Source organism: Oreochromis aureus, linkage group 17 (assembly GCF_013358895.1).
Source record: "Oreochromis aureus strain Israel breed Guangdong linkage group 17, ZZ_aureus, whole genome shotgun sequence".
Taxonomy (NCBI): domain Eukaryota; kingdom Metazoa; phylum Chordata; class Actinopteri; order Cichliformes; family Cichlidae; genus Oreochromis; species Oreochromis aureus.
The window spans coordinates 8,269,631-8,288,061 of record NC_052958.1 but is presented as its reverse complement, the minus strand read 5'-3'; the positions used below and the strand labels follow the sequence as shown (position 1 = coordinate 8,288,061).

Sequence of the window (18,431 nt, the reverse complement as noted above, 5' to 3'; positions counted from 1 at the left end):
GATTACTTCAGTAACTCTTAGGACAAGCCACTGCATCAAAACCTAACCTTTTTAAGACCAAGATACATGGTATTAGGACTGCACCAGTACTTTTTTCAGTGGCCTGGAGGGCTTTTTGACCTGCAGTAAATGGTTGTTTTAAGCAAGAACATATTTACAAGATAGAATGAGGTTGAGCATCTCAAAATTCACATAATAGTCACTTTGCTGCCACTCTCTATTGTATGCGCTCAAGGAAAGGCAAAGAAGAAACTAAAAACAGATGTGCAGCTAAATATGCTAAGGAGAATGCCGTTTGAGGAGCGGGACAGCCAAAAAGCAATAGCTTATCCTATTTGTCTAGTTGTTGCTTATCCAAATCACAAATGCAAAAAGTCTGGACCTAAGAGATACGCTTATTCGTATGCTGAGTTTCCAAGGTCTGCGAAGGATATGGGCACAACCTTTAAAATCTCCCTAGTCATAGCAGATATTACAAGGTCAAACACAAAACAATTAGCCTGCACATTTCAAAGAGACTCTGACATTTTTAAATGATTATTTTTATCTTAAAACAAAAGTTTTAAGAACTTCACACACAGGTTTGCTGACACTGAGCACACAACTACACAACAAGGCTATATGTACAGTAAAAGGGTGCACCCAGACACTTAGCAGAGCTTAAAAAGTCAGTGTTCAAATAAACTTAGATATAAGTTTTAGATATATCTTTTATAATCTTTTATCATTTTAATCTCAAAAGAACAGCATGGACAAAGTTCACAGGATCTTGTCATGATGCTGCAGATAATCCTGATGTTTAAAAAAAGAATATTGATAACATATATAATATCTCAAAAGATGTGTAACTGTTGTTTTTGCACAGCTTTTGTAGAGCTATAGACATAATTCTCTCTGTCTGCCTTTGTTCTCTTTTTGAGTGTTTTTCATTTTTCAAAAAAAGAGCACGAGTGTTGGAAATGTGCTTCCTCCAAAGGGTGGCTGGAGTCACACTTAAAGACAGCATGAGGAGCTTGGTCACCTGGGATGGGCCCAGAGTAGAGCCGCCAATCCTCCATATTGAAAGGAGACAGCTTAGGTGAGTCAGGCATCTGACTAGAATGCCTCCTGGACGACTCCTAGGTGAGGCATTTCTGGCTTGGTAACGCCTAAGTGTCTCTAGAATGACTTGGGAATGCGTCAGTGTCTCTAGACTGACTTAGGAATGCCTGGGTGGTAATGTCTTTGCTTAGACTGCTGCCTCTGGTACCTGAATCTGGGTAAGTATTAAAATAATGGATCAGTGGATGGCTGGATGAAAGTAAAACACCTGGCTTGAAGTACTTCTTCAGACTTTTACTATTTTAGGCTAATGCAGGCTGTAAGAATCACTTAAAACACTTTTTACTGTGCTGTACCAAAGAAGAAGAAAGCTGAGGTATCTCTGAGATATATGGCAGTATCCCAATACTGAAAATGCACAGCAGCATTATTTCAATTCCAATTTAAGAGGCATAAAGGCAACAACAGCAATTTGTGCTAAAATAGATGCCAGCTGGAACAGCTGTGTAAAGACAGCGATGATGATTTTCTTTCTCCAGCAGGTGGAGCTGAAGCACAAAGAGATCTACATAAGCTGGATCACCGTCATTTTCAAAACATGAGGAGAAAAACAAATGAACACATTGTCAGTAGTCTTCAGCTCAATTTCAAACCCAGAAAATCTAGACTTGTGGTCACCTGAACCTTGTCACTTGAATCTACACTGCACAAAAAATGCCCCTGTATGAAAACTGAATCATATGCTTAGTTTGCCATCATCACAATACACCTGCATAAATGTTCACTCAATACTCTTTTTGCAGACATTCATTTTTCAGTTTGAAAAAAAAACAACAACTAAAAAAATGAATGAATGCACTGATACAGCAGAGTTAAAATGGAGAGAATTTACCAGCAGCACATCAAGGTATTGCAGTTTTTCCAGTTCTATTTATATTAATTCAGTCTTTAAAAAAACACAATTAAATGACTAATTGTATAACATGTAGCACTTAAGCAGCAGACCAGTACATTAAATGTAAACCATTTAAATCTTGTTAAAAGAAAACATATGAAAGGCATAAGTGATAACAGTGACATCATACAGCAAACAAACTGAGTACAACAAAGGAAGCTGCTGACAGACCACACAGTCAAATGCAACAATGCTCCATAGGGCAGCAGGTAAATAACCATTAATAAGTTAGGAAGTTAAAACTGATCACAAGATAGAGTAGAAAATTACTGTGCACGAGTCTTAGGCACTAAACATTCTCGCAAACAATGTTTTTTATTTATTAAACTGATATAAAGTGCAGTAATGCATTTTTGGCGTGGCCACCTTTGAAACAGCAAGAACAGGAAAACGTTCACAGTTTTTCAAGCTTCTCAGCAGAAAGGCCGTTCCAAGCATCTCAGAGAAGTTGCCCCAGCTTTTTTGTAGCACCTCAGATGCATCTGCTGCAGGGCTCTTGTTCTTTATGTCTCCTGATTGCAGTCATGTTGCAGAATTTGGGACCGTTCAGATACCACATCTAAGGTTCCTAAAACCTCTGCACTGCATCCCATAATAATAATAATTATGCACTGTAACAAAGCACTGAGAAGCTGTAATCCAGCTCCAGCAGGTGGAACCTTAAAGATGATCTGATACACGTGTGTAATAACAGAAGCGGGGAACTGTTTTGTAGAACACTGAGCTGGATAAAATGAGGCACAACGGCCTTCTTTCATTCATTCAATCAAACATGGACAGTTTTCCTCATCACTGTACTGATAATAACCCAACAAGCATGTGCCACATGTTCCACCCCACATTTCTCTATATAGGAATGCATGGAGAGATGGTGATGTGTATGGTGGAGAAAGCTGTGAGCTTACTGAACATGAATTCTGTGTTTCCACAGGAATCATAACTGTTAAAAAAAGAGGAGAAAAAACCCCACATCATACAAGCTTCTGTTCAGACAAAAGTACAAAGGTTTGATGTTAAAGATGCAATCAGTGGACCAAGATTACAGCACATCAGTCCCACACTTATATACTATTATTATTATTATCATTAATATTAATATTATTATTATTATTATATCTGTCCCCCATTTTATCCACTTAAAGCTGGGATATAATCACAGGTGTGTAAAAGTTATCCCCATTAAAGTGTTATGTAAAACATATTTTGTGTTTTCTTCATTAGAATGCATTACACTTATTTCTGTGTTATAGTTTTATACATTTTTAAAACTGTAAATGAATACATGAATATATATTACATTGTTATTATTGTCATTTCTTTTTTTAAATATATTTGCTATATTATTTTGTTAAAAATTGTGTTTAAATTGTCTAAAACAGCCACAGCTTCATCCTTTGAGGATATGCATGGTCTAAGGCTGGTCTGACTTTATTATGTGTGTACACATAAATTCAGGTCAGCATTAAGGAATCCAGCAGACATGTGACTGAAGCGCAGTGTCTTCTGGTGTGCTTTGTGCAAGGTTTGTATGAAAGCATTTGCAACATGTCTACAAAAGCAAATTTACTGTAAGAATATATTAACATCTCGTTCCATCTTGTAAAAATTCAGACCAGCACAGATGATATACACTCTTCTAAAACTTTCTGCTTCTCTTTAAAAACAGCACCATCCCTCTTCAGGAGGGCTATCTCGTTCTCCAGGGCACGGATCTTAGCCACCGTGCTCTCCTCCCTGCGATCCAGTTCTAAGATCTTTGCGTGCAAACTCAAGATCTTCCTCCAGAGCTCATCTTTGTCAGTATCCGGTCTGCAGTACGAATGCTCAAAAACAGAAACCTTCTCTTCATCAGTGGGTCCGCTCTCTGCTAAAAAACAGCCTGTGGTTTTGTCCTTGACCAGTTCCATGGGGACAAAGCTAAAAGCCTGACCCAGCACTGCCTGGAATGCATCTCCATCAATGTTTGTCCCTGCATCAGAGAATGAACCTGGCTCACAGCACAACACAGTCACAGCTGACTCGGCCTGCTCTTCAGAACAGAGTTCCCCGCTTGGAGACTGTGCTGCCGTTTCACCATCAAGTGGTTTCTCACAAGCAGCAGTCTGTATCTCAGAACGTTCTAAATGAGAGTCCAACACCGCAGGTTCAAATACCATCTCTGTGCGCTCCCCAGAAATATTGTTTATCACTGCTGACTGGGACTTTCTGCCTGTTTTGCTCAAAATGAGTGGCCTTTTTTTACTGGCAGGAGAGTCGAATGTTGCAAGCTCTGGATCACCCAGTGAAATGCTGGTTTTAGCCTTGAGACTTCTTTTCAGGTTTGTTGTTTGCTTCTCAACGTCCTGGAATAAAAGATAAAAGGTCTTCAATAATGGGAATTAACAGAAAATCAACAAGCCTTGGCACAAAAAACGTGTGGTAAGAAGCTGCTTAAATCCTTGCCTGCACTCTCTTCATTGCCACTCTTGTACCCTGTCTCTTGCTATATTGGTTGACCCCAGGTATTTAAACTCACCTGCCTTCACTACCTCTTTTCCTTGTAGTCACTGTTATAACAGAGTACTAATATATAAAAATATATATAAATACAAGCTTAACTCCATAGGACCACGCTTTATACTCAAAGTTTAAGAAGTTATTAAGAAGCTAAAATTGTATTCTGAGCTTGATGTTTACTAAATGCTGCAAGATACATACATCTTCACTAGAAGGAAAAATGGTGGGGATGGCTGTATTCTTCAGGTACCGGATTCCCCATCGAATATCGAAGCAATCCGCTGTAAAGTGCTCACTGCACAGATACTGATGTCGACTCGGGGTCCACTGCTCCCTCTTCATGTTGCTTACCCATTTCTGAAGCCTGGACTTGTCTTGCAAAGGAAACCTTTGAGAGACAGACCGATAATAGAGAGCTTTAACTCTAAGCACTGGAGTGTGATTTGGATCAGCCCAACAGTCTACCCTCGTGTCATTACAAGCAAGCGCTATGATATACTTAGGTGACATCCTTTTTACTCCTCCTGCAAGTGACATCTTTCACCAATTAAGCGAAGCAACACTTTCTTACAGATTAACTAAAACAACAAAAACATACGGGTAGAAGCTGATTCTCTTGTTGTCTTGTCTTGATGCAGTCCCCCCACGGTTTCTGCAAACTCTCACAGCGCAGTAGCGTGGCATATCTGTAGTCAGGCTACATGAAAACACCTCGGCGAGACCAGTTTTAGGCTACAATTAAAAAAAACAAAAAAAACAACACAAACCAGCTCGTAGATGATTATATCCGGCTTGTAGCCATCGTAACGGAAGTGACGTGTACAGCATTTCTTTTCTTTTTTACTGGCTCTTTCACGTCATCACTTATTAGAAATATTTGCATTGAAATTAAGATTCCCTATGAGGATATAACTTTTTAAAATAAAATTATTATTTTCATTATTTGTATTAAATAAAAACATACAAAATAGTAACGCAGGCGCTAAATAAAAAATTTACCGATGGCAAAACCTGTATAGGTCTTACGGCATTTGTCTTTAAAGTAAAATCAAAGTTTTAATCTTTGAAATCTTTCATTTTAGTTTACCATTGACTTTCAGTGCTTCCGTTTTTCCCCAACCCTCGGATTATTAAAGTATTCTAATTCTGCTAAATCGATTACGTCAAAAGTGAATAGAAAAGCAAAGGCGGAAAAGATTAGCAGATTATTTTCTTGCGTTACCTATCAACAACGTTCCGCCCTGGCCTTAAATCTTCCACGTGCGCACATTTTCCACCAATCACAACGGTCTGAATCACTGTGTTCGGAAACCCACCAATGGCGTTGCGAGTCGTGGTGTTACGGCTCAGGAATGCAGCTAGTCAACAACTGTTAGCTTTCGTTTCACATCAGCTGAGCTGGAACCTCCGGCGATTAACACCAGTGTCCCCGGGCTGTTTGTTACCTTGTATACAGGTAAGCTCTCAGTTTCAAGACGCTTTAACTTAGCTACCACCGGCGGCTCTTTATAGGGTATAATTTACGAGCTTTTAAAGGGTCAAACTAGTTTCTCCCCCTTTCCAGTAAAAGTTGTCATTTTTCTTGTTTGCGACGCCTTCTATCTTCAGACTAGCTCGAAAGTTAATAACTGCTTGTATTATTTGACAAAACGGTAACAATTTTACACTTTTTAAGGCTTCCCATGTTTCAGAATTGTGTGAAACGTTTTTAACACAGTGGTCTAAATGCTGTTCTCACAGACGGAAAGGTGTCTAAACCGCCAGTATGGCCACAGCGCAGTCGACGTTGCTGCTAGCAGTCCATATTCTGCTCATCTCAGAGTTCATTCTGGCCAAAAGGGACTACTACGACATACTGGGGGTGCCGAGAGATGCTACCGAGCGGCAGATCAAGAAGGCCTTCCACAAGCTGGCCCTGAAATACCATCCTGACCGAAACAAGGACCCAGACGCCGAAGCCAAGTTCAGAGAAATAGCAGAGGGTAAGTTACACATTATGTCAGTCTGTATTGTTGGGAAAGAGTCGTCATACAGTTGTTCTAGAGACCTAAAAGCAAAGTAGTTTCCATTTAAAAGTTTGTTTTTAAGGATTTTGATGTTAGAGTGGACTTAAAGGGGAGGATCTGCCCCAGCAGTCACACCTTTCCTTGTTTTTGTTGACGTAATTGCACACTATGGTAACGGCTAAAGGGTTACAAGCCCCATTCTGTGCTTTTTGTAAACCATTTCCTAATGCATTTAAGCTTATATATGTATTTGTGTCCTCCAGCATATGAAACCTTATCGGATGGTAAGAAGAGGCAAGAGTATGACCAATTTGGACATAGTGCTTCATCAGGGGAGGGCCAGAGAGGAGGAGACTACGACTTTAACCAGCACTTCAAGTCATTCAACTTCAACTTTGATGACCTTTTCAAAGACTTTGACTCTTTTGGTCAACATCAACAACAACAACACCAACACCAACACCACTTTCACTCCCACTCTAATTCCCACCACAAGAGACACTTTGACAGCCACTTCCAGGCTCATCGAGAGGCCATGAATGGGCACAGGAGGCAGTTTCAGCAGGACAGCTTTGGCGGAGGACTATTTGATGATATGTTTGAGGACTTGGAGAAGATGTTTTCCTTTCACACGCACAGCTCCAGGACTGAGAACAGATTTCAGGGCTCAGGGAAGCAACACTGCAGGACAGTGACGCAGCGTAGGGGGAACATGGTGACCACCTTCACTGACTGCTCCTAAGACAGGCTGGATAGTGGGTGCTGTCGATAGCATCCACCTGCTGGAGACACCTCTGGGGGGGGTTTCTTTGTGGTTTTTGAAATTGAAAGCTAATTTATCACTTGATGAAACAGAGTGGTTTTGTGTGGCTTTTTGTAATTGTATGTAATTTCCTGTATGAACAAATATCTAAGCTAGCCTGATAAATGGCTGCTTCCAAGCAATAACTCATTCACATTATTATTATAGCATAGTAATAAGTCTTAAGATCAGTCAGATACCTCCCTATCACCTTGCTTTCCAGGTTCATTATGTTTACTTGTGTTTTGTGATGGTACAATCTGTGATTCTCAGGCATGGCCTATGCTTAGTTAAAAAAAAGAGTACTTTTCTCTTGAGCAGTGAAGCAATTCGATGCGTTAGAATTCACATTTGTGAAAATGTGAAACAATAACTCTGCAGCTATTTAGGCCATATTTTATTTTACTCTCATCAATAGAAACCTTTTTCTTCTCCAAAACCAAGATTTGCAAGTTTTGCACATTTGGTTTCTTTAATTTGGTGAAAAGATCCATTCACCATTCAGAATTAACAATCAATTCTTCCAACTTTGCATTTGTGGATGCACTACATTTCACCTGGAATGTGTACGGTTTGGCCATTATCAACTGTTACCTCGTTTAGGTTTTTTTTTTTTTTTTGGTTGTTGTTGTTTTGTTTTTTTTCCTCTTCCAACAGAGTTGCATCTACCTTTTACTCAGTCAGGGTTGGAAATTAACATCAGTCCTATGACAAAAACTGGCAGACTTGGCCACAGGCAAAGTCGGCGGAGGTGTGTGCATGCGTGATTGCTCGGCTGTTATTTTCTTTTTGTTTGTTTGTTTGTTTGTTTTTTCATTTGGACCAGCTATCACAAAAACTGCCCAAGCTCATCTGCCAGTCAAACTGAGTGGTCTGACAAGTTAAGATTCCTTAAACTGATCATAATGTGCAATATTTAGCACCTTTGCTCTTCATGTTGCCTATCTTCTATAGACAGTGCTGTGTAAATGTCATTGTCTAATGTCTGCACTTTGAATGCGTGTGTATGTGTGAGTGTCTTGAATATCAATTGGTTGGAAAATGTTTGGAGAATGAATAAAAAAATATATATTAGAGGAAAGTTTGTGCTTGTGTGTTTAACTGAATTGGGAAAGGAGGGAGGCAGTAATGCACTTGTGTAATTGGTCTTTGTTATTAATGTGCTTTATTGTTTGATTGTGTTCTGATTATAAAATATGAATTATATTTGCATGTGAAGCACACACCAATGCAAATGTAGAATAAGTTTGATGTCATGTGGTCTCATGAGATGAGATGCAACTAAAAGGAGAAGCTGCTTCATGTGTGAAGCCACACATGTTGCAAAGTGCAGGTTGCTGCACTGGCTTCTGCACACTGTTATCACTTAAATGAGACTGTAGTCTTACATGCTGTTATGCAGTCTCAGATAAACATACTGTAGCAGTTTTGTACAGTAAGTGCGAGATCCACTCAAGGATATTTGCATAACACAACACAACTGCACATTAGATGATTCTTATTTGAGAATTAATAGTTGATTTGACTGAAAGACAATTTTTCACGCTCTTTTTAAGGGTTTAAATGCATGCATCATAACCCCCCTCCTAATTTTACTTATTTGGGTCACCCAGTTATCAAAATACACAAGTAACCCACTTTCACTTTTGCCAGCGTTTTCCCTGATAAGCTGCAATTCTTGTGTACTTCCAGTAGAGGTCATACTTTCTTAAGGCAGGAAAAGTGTTTTGAGCGCAATCTGCAACATTCTTTGGATTGTCAGGTGCCACAGAGGTAACCTTGACAAAAAATAACAACACAGTGGGTTAGAAACCAAGGTAATGCTTTTTATTAAAATTCGGGCTTTAATGCATTACAAGAAGATTCATATTTCATACAGTTGATTTAAATGGCTTTATAAAATCTACATGCTCATAGAAATGCTTTTTTTTCTAAAAGCTTTGAAAAGACAAGAAGTATTATAAGAGGTCTACATAATGTATTATTAGAGTAGCATTCTTAATGGTTTTTGTCCCATGTCAGCCCCTCTCTTTACCCAGGTGTCCAGAACATATGGCTGCAGGTCTGGTGATACGATTACAAAATTGATTATCGACCTGCGGCCTAGGGTGTCCTGGTGCCACGTGCACTTATGGACAGCCTTATGTTCGAACATGATGTTCATTATGGACAAACTGTGGTTTGCACAGCAATCCAACAACAAAACGCCACTTGGGTTCAGATTCAGAAGGCTGTTCCTCTCATTCACACCCCTCCAGGTCTCACTGTCGTTGCCCACACGAGCACTGTAGTCTCCCAGTAGGACAACAGAGTTCCCAGGTGGAGTACCCTCCACACCTGTACATTGCAGCTGACCCCTACGGCGCCTCCTGCAAGTGGTGGGCCCACAGGAGGATGGACGCATGTCCCTTTTTCAGGCTGTGCCCAGCCAGGCCCCATGGACTACGGCCCAGCCACCAGATGCTCACCCTCAGGCACCTTCCCCGGGCCTGGCTCTTGGGCGGGGCCCCAGGGTGAACTGTTCCCTTGATTGTATACGCATAGGGGTCTTTTGAAACACTCTTTGTCTGGTCCCTCACCCAGTTCTAATTTTCCATGGGAGACCCTACCAGGGGGCAAAATCTCCCTGACAGCATAGCCCCTGGGACACACAAACCCCTCCACCACGATAAGGCAGCGATTCACAGAGGGGTATCTGTAACACCTATACACTCAATACAATACTTTTATTAAACACTTTTAAATAAAGTCAAAGTTTGAATTTCTCTCATAATCCACTGAGAGACTATATTTTCAAAAAATCTGCTGTTGTCAAAATACTTATGACTCTAACTGCATCTCCTCTCCTTAAATCCCCTCCCTCTTTTATCTTTCAATCTTGAAATCTAAAGTTGGCTTAATTACATGTTTTTACCCACTGTTTATCCAGCACAGCAATAAATAACAGATAATTATTTCATTTCATGAAATGGCAAACCATTTTCCTACAATTTCTCTATGTCATTTAGTGGGTTTTTCTCAAGTACAAAGCAAAAGCTATGAAAAGGTGTTTGCATGCCTAAAATTGTGCTGAACTTACTTAATTGCTGTACCTGAGAAACAAACATAGCAGGAGGGTTAAAGCATTAAAACTGAATGCTCATGAGATCCAACCACAAGATGATGAAATAAAATATTAAAAACAACAAGAGAGAAAGTAGAAGAAAAAAAGACTGTGGCATAGCAACAGTGTTGGGGAGTAACGGAATACATGTACCGCCGTTACGTATTCAGAATACAAAATATGAGTAACTGTATTCCGTTACAGTTACCGTTTAAAAAGGTGGTATTCAGAATACAGTTACTTTGTTGAAATAAATGGAATACACGGCGGTACTTTCCTGTTTCATATTGTCGCGGGTCAGGATTATTTGGGTTTGTTTGACAGCTACATTCTGTTGTTCCAGGCGGCAGCGTTACGGTTGCCATGGTTACAGGGTGACGCGCTCTCTCTCTGCGTGTTTCCTGGGTGAGAGAGCGCTTTTTTGTTGTTGTTGTTGTGCTAAGCTAAAAGGCAGAATGCTACAGGCATAGCTCTAAAGCATTTAGCCTGATGGTCAGTGTAGTCCGTGCTGCAGGGAGAATGGACTGCCATACCCGTTATGTGTCTGTGAGCGAGGGAGGGAGAGAAAGGAAAAGTCCGAGCTGTCACGGAGCAAAAACGGGAGCTGGAAGCATGTAAATATAATAATAACCACTGCAGCCAAGAAGAGTGCCTGAGGAGCCCATTTGTAAGCAAGCTATTAAGACTCAACTGTACACTGTGTTCGTGTTTTCCTCCGGAAAAATAAGTTCCGTTGGAGAAGCCTTTCAACGCCTCTCTCTGTCTCCGCAAGCAAAGTTGACCCAGACAACAAAGTAAAGCTAGTTTTCGCTACCAGCCCGACAGGGAACCGGACGTATTAGCCAGAGGTCCCTTTACTACGTTTCGTACTAGGTACCTTCAGTAACAGTAATAAATCACAGCAATAGGACATTCATGTAGTTGTAAACAGCATGATAATATATTAAGTATTCCAAAGTATTCAGAATACGTTACTCTCATTGAGTAACGTAACGGAATACGTTACAGAATACATTTTGGGGCATGTATTCAGTATTCTGTAGTGGAATACATTTTAAAAGTAACCTTCCCAACACTGCATAGCAATGCCCTTAACGTCTCCATTTGAAAAAAATGAAGTGAGCATGTGTATTAGCAGAGAGCTCTGTGGTGGTAAGGTTGGCTAATAAGTAATAAACAGTGGTTAACAAGTAATCCTGGTGGCCATCATATTTTTCATAAACTTGAATAAGGTTAGAGATCCAGCACGCCATGGTCTTGCAAATCTGCAGCGTCACAGAGCTAGCATGACACTGCAGATTTATTTATCTCCAAGAAAGCATTTCTTATCTTATCTTTTACGACAACACACATATAACACTGTGCTACAAATTAGGTAACTGGTTTGGTTTAATTGTAGGGCAGGCTCTGCTAGTTGGGCATGAAGCCACCTCACATTAAATACATATTATTTTGGTATGCAAAATACTTTGGATCACCAAAGTCAGGGTTAAAAGTGGGAAGATATCCTTTATTTTTTATTTTTTTGCCACAACACCAGTATGACAGCAGGTGTCTATAAGTTGCGGTACTTACTGAAGAGGAGCAAACATAAAGGGAGTGACTTTTATGCTTTTTCATATTGTGAAATGTGCTGCAAAACAAATCGAGGTAGACTAACTGCTATTTAAAAGCTGTATGGAAATAAGCAGGTTAGTGCAGGATAAATAGGTTAGTTTGCTGTACTGTGATGGTTTTAAAGTACAGAACAGTGTGTGACTGGTGCCCTCCGGTGACTGTGGTTCATGATCAGAGTTAGGTTACATCAAGTGTAGCAGAGATTCATATGAACTTTAGCTGATGATGCTTAGATTCACTGACTGAATTCCACCTTCATACCACCTTTATACCATCTAGAAAAAAGACAGCAGAAATAGTGTGTTGTCAGTGTAGAGGATGGAATCAGCCATGACAACTCATGAAACATCTACTGACATCTGGTTTAATTAAGTTGTGTAAATCCACAAAGAGCAGCAGGTCAGCTGATCACAGCCTGTACACTAGTCTGAAAGTCTGCTGAAGGTCTCAATAGAAATTATTGTGAGTTATGATTTTTTTCTTCACTCAGCGAATACAGCCAATTTTAGGGTTCCCCCACTTGTTGAATCCCACTTTACTGTACACATTTTCCTGTTAATTTTCCTGAGGCAAAGTCATCCTCTACAATGTAGGCAACAGAAAATAGGTATATTTCCTTTCTTTCTTCAGATTCAAGCTGAGTATAATTAGAATTTTTAAAAAAAGTTAGACTGAAGTTTGTATTCAAGCACGCATAAGAACTGTTCCTGACAAAGATGAAGACTGTGTATCTATTTTAGCAAGGTTGGCTAACGAGCAGGGAAAAGGGGTTAAAATGCCCCAAAAAACAAAACAAAGTTTTTATCATTAACATTGTGATCTTTGTGAGAACATCTGCATTTAGAGATATTCCCATTTTGACATGTCACGTTTAACATTTCATTGAAGCTGCAGCTGTAGTTTTCAGTGTGTTTCTGAAGTAATATTCACTGCATGATTCAGCATTTTGTTCTGAGAACAGAGTGCTGAATCACATGTTATCTTTTGCCTTGTGAAGCTAACATGCACCAACATCTCAATAAACGCACTTATATTTACAACGTCTTCACCTTGACAGAACAGGCCATTAGCCAACAAAAAGTTGCTTCACTATCCTACTGCTGTAAACCCGACTCAGAAAAAGAACAATTTTTCTTTTGTGTCTGTTTCTCACTAGTTTATGGTAGGTGAGTTCTGACAGATTTTTGTTCTTGGGAGCATAGATTGTGAAAGGCTTGCCTAAACTTGGGTTGCTGAATAAGCCCTGCAGCAATCTTCCACTGAAGCTTTTTAATTAACATGACACTTAAACTTGGCTCTAAGCTTGAGTGGAAGGTTGCTGTCTCTCCTCCTCCACGTCCTGTGTTCAGAGATTATTTTTGAGGGGGGATTGATTCATTCAGTCTGACCTTAAAACACAAGCTGTGCTAATACAAATTTTATCAACTTCCATAATCTTATCTACAATACTTTCTGTGTTCCTGTGATGGCTGTATATTAACTTTTCACTTTCCTGTAAACTCTTGAAACGACTGAGATTGCTTACTGCCTCGATTCTGACCAGTTTACAGCACTGTATATGGTTGTGAACATTATAGTAACTTTACACTAATTGATGTCACAGACATGTTTGGCCATTGCATATTTTTGTAAACTTTAGAGGAGTCATCTATTTCTGCATCTTTGTAAGAGGTATCAAAGCTAAGTGTCAATTAATTTTTAGGTGAAAAATTTCCTGTTTAACTTTCATTTTACTTTATTTGTCTGCAGATTTATGTATACACATATAAGAGGTTGCTAATTTAAAGTGAGATGCAGTCAATTGTCAGTTTCAATAACACAGTAATTTTGTTTGCAGCTTTTCAGAATTGTGCTCAGACTGAATAAAGACATTACTTTCAAATTTTCCACATTATCCAAATTGTGCAAATTATAGAACTATCCGTTAAATTTTTTTTACATACACTTAACAGAATATTTCTGCACCATGTGTGCAAGGCAAGCAGGGCCCATTGAAAGCCCTCCTATTTCACTGATATTATGTAAGAGACGGTCTCCTCCTAGAGAGTATATAGTAGTACTGAGTCAGCACACTCAAACAGTGAGTGTTCCGACTAGGTTGAGAACGTTACTTCAAAGCTATCAAAATGATACCTGCAGTTACACTTAACAATGGAGCAAAGATGCCAATAGTGGGTCTGGGCACCTGGAGGGTAAGTCTTATAATGTTTTCTTTTACACCAGCTCTGTGGGAGACTGCTAATCTGTCCATGCTCACCCTATTTTTCAAAGAATATTTCCGCTACTCTCATTATTTTTCACTGATTTCACTCGTCTATGTTATCTGTACTATTTATATTTAATTTTTTTTATATAACAAATTCCCTATCTTGCTGATAGAGTCTGACTACAAAAGAAAGCAAAGTAACCTGTTATTTACATAGTGCAACTAAAGTACAATAAACTGGATTGTAGAGGCTAAGCCTACGTTTGAAGCCACTGAGGTGTTTGTTAACGAGGGTGACGCGATGTCACTGGTATGCATGAATTAATTAAACAGTCCAATAACTCCAGCAGTACTTATCTTTCCCTTTTTGGTCTTTATTCCAACATCATTTTAACATAACAGCGCAGTGGTCACAAACTGTTTGCCTTCTTAAGATTAACAACACACTTGTATGGAGGACCACAAGAGCCACGCCGATTACGTGCGTCTACCTCAATTACATAAACCTACCATACAGAAACTAAAGACCTCTAGCGGCAACATAAGGTATCAACCCAAAAATAGCTCCTACGTGGATAGCGATGCTGGTGTAATCTGCTCCAGGAGGCTAAACATTAACATTTTATCGCTTACTGAACTTAATGACCAGTGCAAAATAGCTGTAGTAGTTATACTGGTGTTGCCAATATGTGTATTACATTCATATCGATGAACCCATTATCAATTAGTGATAAGTAGTGAAGACGCAAAAGAAAACCGCTTCCACACTTGCTTTATTCATTCCATGTTTTTCTATCATCTTACCTGTGCAGTCAGAACCAGGAAAAGTGACTGAGGCCGTGAAAGTCGCCATAAGTTGTGGCTACAGACACATAGATGGCGCTTATGTGTATCAGAATGAAGAAGAAGTTGGAGCTGGAATCCATGCAATGATTGATCAAGGAGTGGTAAAGAGGGAAGACCTATTCGTTGTGAGCAAGGTGAGCTTCAGAGACAGCTAATAAAAATGAGTATAAACCATTTTATTATCTCAGGTTGCCTCAGATTTCTTCCAAGGCAGTTATGGGATTTAGACCAATTTCCCATTGTATTTACTCTATCATGTGGCTTTATGTGGCTTTCACATGAAAGATCCCCAGCTGAGATGGGATAAAGACACAAGCTAGTGAATTCCTAGTGCTGGTTCCAAGGGTCAGTGGAAGGGTTGTGTCAGGAAGGGTATCTAAGCTGAATCAAAAGTAACCACTCTGGAAATGAAGGAGCAGCTAAGCAGCAGTACCTTTATAGTAGTTACGTTGTTAGTTGCATAAGGAATTAATGAGGGTACAACGGTCATACTATAACATGCTTACAGGGTTGGGGGAAATGAGACAGAGGCTTGTTTATACAACTCCTGTTTACTTTTCCTAGTTATGGTGCACCTTTCACCTTCCATCTCTGGTGAGGACAGCTTGTGAGAAGACTCTCAAGGACCTGAAGCTGGACTACCTGGATCTTTACCTCATGCATTTCCCAATGGGGACCAAGGTCTGGAAACTTCTGTCCAGTCCTTACAATACAGTTAACTTTCTCTAAAATCTCTGTGATGATATAATAGTGTTTATTATCAGACTGACCTATGCAGTCTAAATTTAATACTGTCTTGAACACATCTTTTGGCCACTGCAGCCAGGAGATGATCTTTTTCCTGTGGATGAGAATGGGCAGGTTATTTCTGACAACAGCAACTTCTTGGACACTTGGGAGGTAATATAAATGACTTATTGCACTGACACAGTGATAATCCCGTGGATTTGCTGACAACCAAGTTAAAATATGCTGTGCTAAAACCAGTTTATGATTTATCTTGAAGGCAATGGAAAAGCTGGTGGATGCTGGTTTGGTCAAAGCTATCGGCATTTCTAACTTCAACAAAGACCAGATTGAAGCCATACTTAACAAGCCTGGCCTCAAGCACAAGCCTGACAACCACCAGGTAGATTTTGCAAAATTATTTTTTATTTATTTTGAATTCCGGAGGCATGCACTGTTAAAAAATGAAATGAAAATAAAAGTAAAATAAAGTCCCCGAAATGTGGTCGTTTTCTTAGATTGAGTGCCACCCATATCTGACCCAAGAGAAGATGATCAACTACTGCCACTCAAAAGGCATCACAGTGACAGCATACAGTCCTCTGGGCTCCCCTGACAGACCCTGGTAAGAGGATGTACAATCTATTGTAAACAAAGCTCATGTAGGAGTATAATCAGCTTTACTTCTCGAGGATATTAACAGTGTCACATTATTTTTCTGTCCTCTTCTACTAAAAGGGCTTCATCTGATGAACCCTCGCTGCTGGAGGAACCTAAGATCAAGGCCATTGCTCAAAAGTACAAGAAAACTCCAGCACAGGTACTGAGGAATTACACAAGTCAGGAATTTTGAAATTTGAATCTTCTAAATGAGACATCTCATGTTGGGTAAAAGGTCAGATATCAGACAGTAGGATCACGAGTGTGCAGCACAACCAGAGAACAAAGAGATGCAGTATTAAACTAATATTGAATATTTTAGTTATTGGGTGCACGTTGTCTCCAGTGGAAAACCTAAAACTGTGTGCTTACAGTTATGCAATGCTACATTTCAAAAGTTAAATTACTGACGTCAGCAAGAAAAAAAAAAAAAATCCATACTGTCATGCGGTGGATTAGAAGGCTTATTAAAAAATTTTTTGAATCATGGGAAATTTAAATAATACTGAACTGAATGACCATTGCTCGTTTGAACCATTTCCCCAGGTTCTGATTAGGTTCCACATCGAAAGAAATGTGGTTGTCATTCCAAAGTCAGTAACACCCCATCGCGTCAAGGAGAACTTCCAGGTACAGTAATCATAAATATTCATGAGCAGATTTAGTTTTTAGTCTTTTTAGCTAATATAGTGTATTCACACTGAGCAATTATCATATGTAGATTTACTTGTGTAGAAATCTGCATTATTGGGGGAATTTAGGTCATGAAATTATGCAAAAATTTTATTTTTCTATGTTTTCATTTGGATTTTCATGATACTTGTTGGGTTCCATAGAGCAGCTCATATAGTTTGTCGCAGGTTATAAGTTATTTTGCGGTTCTGTCTTTTTCAGCTGTTTGACTTCAAATTGAGCAAAGATGACATGAAGGACATCCTCAGCTTGAATAAGGACTGGAGAGGCTTCCCATTACAGTGGTGAGTAAAAATGAAGGAAGATTAAGGGTAAAGGGGATACAAAAAAAATAAAGGGGTGGCATAATTCTAAAATAAACTGTGCTATCAAGTAATGGCTATTGTCTTCTCTTTGCAGGGCTTCAAAACACAAAGACTTTCCCCTTAATGCAGAATACTAACTTAATATGGTTCACCATGCCTTGTTTATATCGGTTTTTCAACCTCTAATCTAAAATTTACATTTTTAAACTCTTGCTTGCATGTTTCATGCAGAATTTAAAAAATAAAAAAAAATCAATAAAATGAACAATGCAACTTGTGTGGCTTTTTTGCATCCTGTTAGCAATTTGTGTTTGCATTGGATGAATGTGAGTTCGGCTGCTTTTTGAGCCACAGTGAGGGTTTTGGAATAAGAGAGGCATTTCACTGAAAATGTCAAATCACTTCTGCCAGAACTAATTTACAATTGTAATTGCACCATGTTGATGGATAGATGGAGATATAGATAGATATATAGATGGAGGGATATATATATATATATATATATATATTATAAATTATTGACCGAGCTAAGATCCTGTGGGACTTCCAATGACCGAGCTAAGATCCTGTGGGACTTCCAGATACAGACGGACAAAATGGTGGTGGCTAACCAACCGGACATAGTGGTGGTAGACAAACAGAAGAAGACGGCTGTAGTGATCGATGTAGCGGTTCCGAATGACAGCAATATCAGGAAGAAGGAACACGAGAAGCTGGAGAAATACCAAGGGCTCAGAGAAGAGCTCGAGAGGATGTGGAGGGTGAAGGTAACTGTGGTCCCCGTGGTAATCGGAGCACTAGGTGCGGTGACTCCCAAGCTAGGCGAGTGGCTCCAGCAGATCCCGGGAACAACATCGGAGATCTCTGTCCAGAAGAGCGCAGTCCTGGGAACAGCTAAGATACTGCAGGACCCTCAAGCTCCCAGGCCTCTGGTAGAGGACCCGAGCTTGAAGGATAAAACCGCCCGCAGGGGCG

At 39.6% G+C, this 18,431-nt stretch overlaps 3 protein-coding genes across 5 annotated transcripts; 2 read left to right on the top strand and 1 right to left on the bottom strand.

Moving 5' to 3' along the window:
• Positions 1-3,554: 3,554 nt before the first annotated feature.
• LOC116328739 (THAP domain-containing protein 5) lies at positions 3,555-5,700 on the bottom strand. Of its 2 annotated transcripts, XM_039601244.1 has the most exons (4): positions 5,580-5,700; positions 5,091-5,224; positions 4,694-4,880; positions 3,555-4,338 (listed from the first exon to the last, which is right to left on the bottom strand). In XM_039601244.1, the coding sequence occupies exons 1-4, from the start codon at positions 5,580-5,582 to the stop codon at positions 3,604-3,606; spliced, it is 1,059 nt and encodes a 352-aa protein (XP_039457178.1). In that variant the 5' UTR covers positions 5,583-5,700; the 3' UTR covers positions 3,555-3,603. The 2 variants fall into 2 exon arrangements, with proteins under 2 accessions (XP_039457178.1, XP_031606462.1); XM_031750602.2 differs by lacking the exon at positions 5,580-5,700 and having other exon boundaries at positions 5,091-5,331.
• Positions 5,701-5,827: 127 nt separating this feature from the next.
• Positions 5,828-8,374, top strand: LOC116328728 (dnaJ homolog subfamily B member 9). Its single transcript, XM_031750588.2, has 3 exons — positions 5,828-5,948; positions 6,233-6,474; positions 6,762-8,374. The coding sequence occupies exons 2-3, from the start codon at positions 6,258-6,260 to the stop codon at positions 7,238-7,240; spliced, it is 696 nt and encodes a 231-aa protein (XP_031606448.1). The 5' UTR covers positions 5,828-5,948; positions 6,233-6,257; the 3' UTR covers positions 7,241-8,374.
• Positions 8,375-11,017: 2,643 nt separating this feature from the next.
• On the top strand, positions 11,018-17,662 carry LOC116328727 (aldo-keto reductase family 1 member B1-like). 2 transcript variants are annotated; one of them, XM_039601245.1, is made up of 10 exons: positions 11,018-11,070; positions 15,039-15,206; positions 15,637-15,753; positions 15,895-15,972; positions 16,079-16,201; positions 16,317-16,423; positions 16,537-16,618; positions 17,005-17,088; positions 17,353-17,435; positions 17,551-17,662. In XM_039601245.1, the coding sequence occupies exons 2-10, from the start codon at positions 15,156-15,158 to the stop codon at positions 17,591-17,593; spliced, it is 768 nt and encodes a 255-aa protein (XP_039457179.1). In that variant the 5' UTR covers positions 11,018-11,070; positions 15,039-15,155; the 3' UTR covers positions 17,594-17,662. The 2 variants fall into 2 exon arrangements, with proteins under 2 accessions (XP_039457179.1, XP_031606447.1); XM_031750587.2 differs by lacking the exon at positions 11,018-11,070 and adding an exon at positions 14,093-14,212.
• Positions 17,663-18,431: the final 769 nt, after the last annotated feature.

What these genes read in the sequence shown, in the direction of transcription:
- LOC116328739 (XM_039601244.1), bottom strand. An exon ending in AAGAGAATCAGCTTCTACCC is followed by an intron (nt 4,881 to 5,090) that starts GTATGTTTTTGT and finishes TGTCTCTCAAAG; the next exon opens with GTTTCCTTTGCAAGACAAGT. An exon ending in TTTTTCCTTCTAGTGAAGAT is followed by an intron (nt 4,339 to 4,693) that starts GTATGTATCTTG and finishes CTTTTATTCCAG; the next exon opens with GACGTTGAGAAGCAAACAAC.
- LOC116328728 (XM_031750588.2), top strand. Translation starts at nt 6,258, where the DNA reads ATGGCCACAGCGCAGTCGACGTTGCTGCTAGCAGTCCATATTCTGCTC. An exon ending in GTTCAGAGAAATAGCAGAGG is followed by an intron (nt 6,475 to 6,761) that starts GTAAGTTACACA and finishes TGTGTCCTCCAG; the next exon opens with CATATGAAACCTTATCGGAT.
- LOC116328727 (XM_031750587.2), top strand. Translation starts at nt 14,147, where the DNA reads ATGATACCTGCAGTTACACTTAACAATGGAGCAAAGATGCCAATAGTG. An exon ending in ACTTCTTGGACACTTGGGAG is followed by an intron (nt 15,973 to 16,078) that starts GTAATATAAATG and finishes TTTATCTTGAAG; the next exon opens with GCAATGGAAAAGCTGGTGGA. An exon ending in GGCTCCCCTGACAGACCCTG is followed by an intron (nt 16,424 to 16,536) that starts GTAAGAGGATGT and finishes TTCTACTAAAAG; the next exon opens with GGCTTCATCTGATGAACCCT.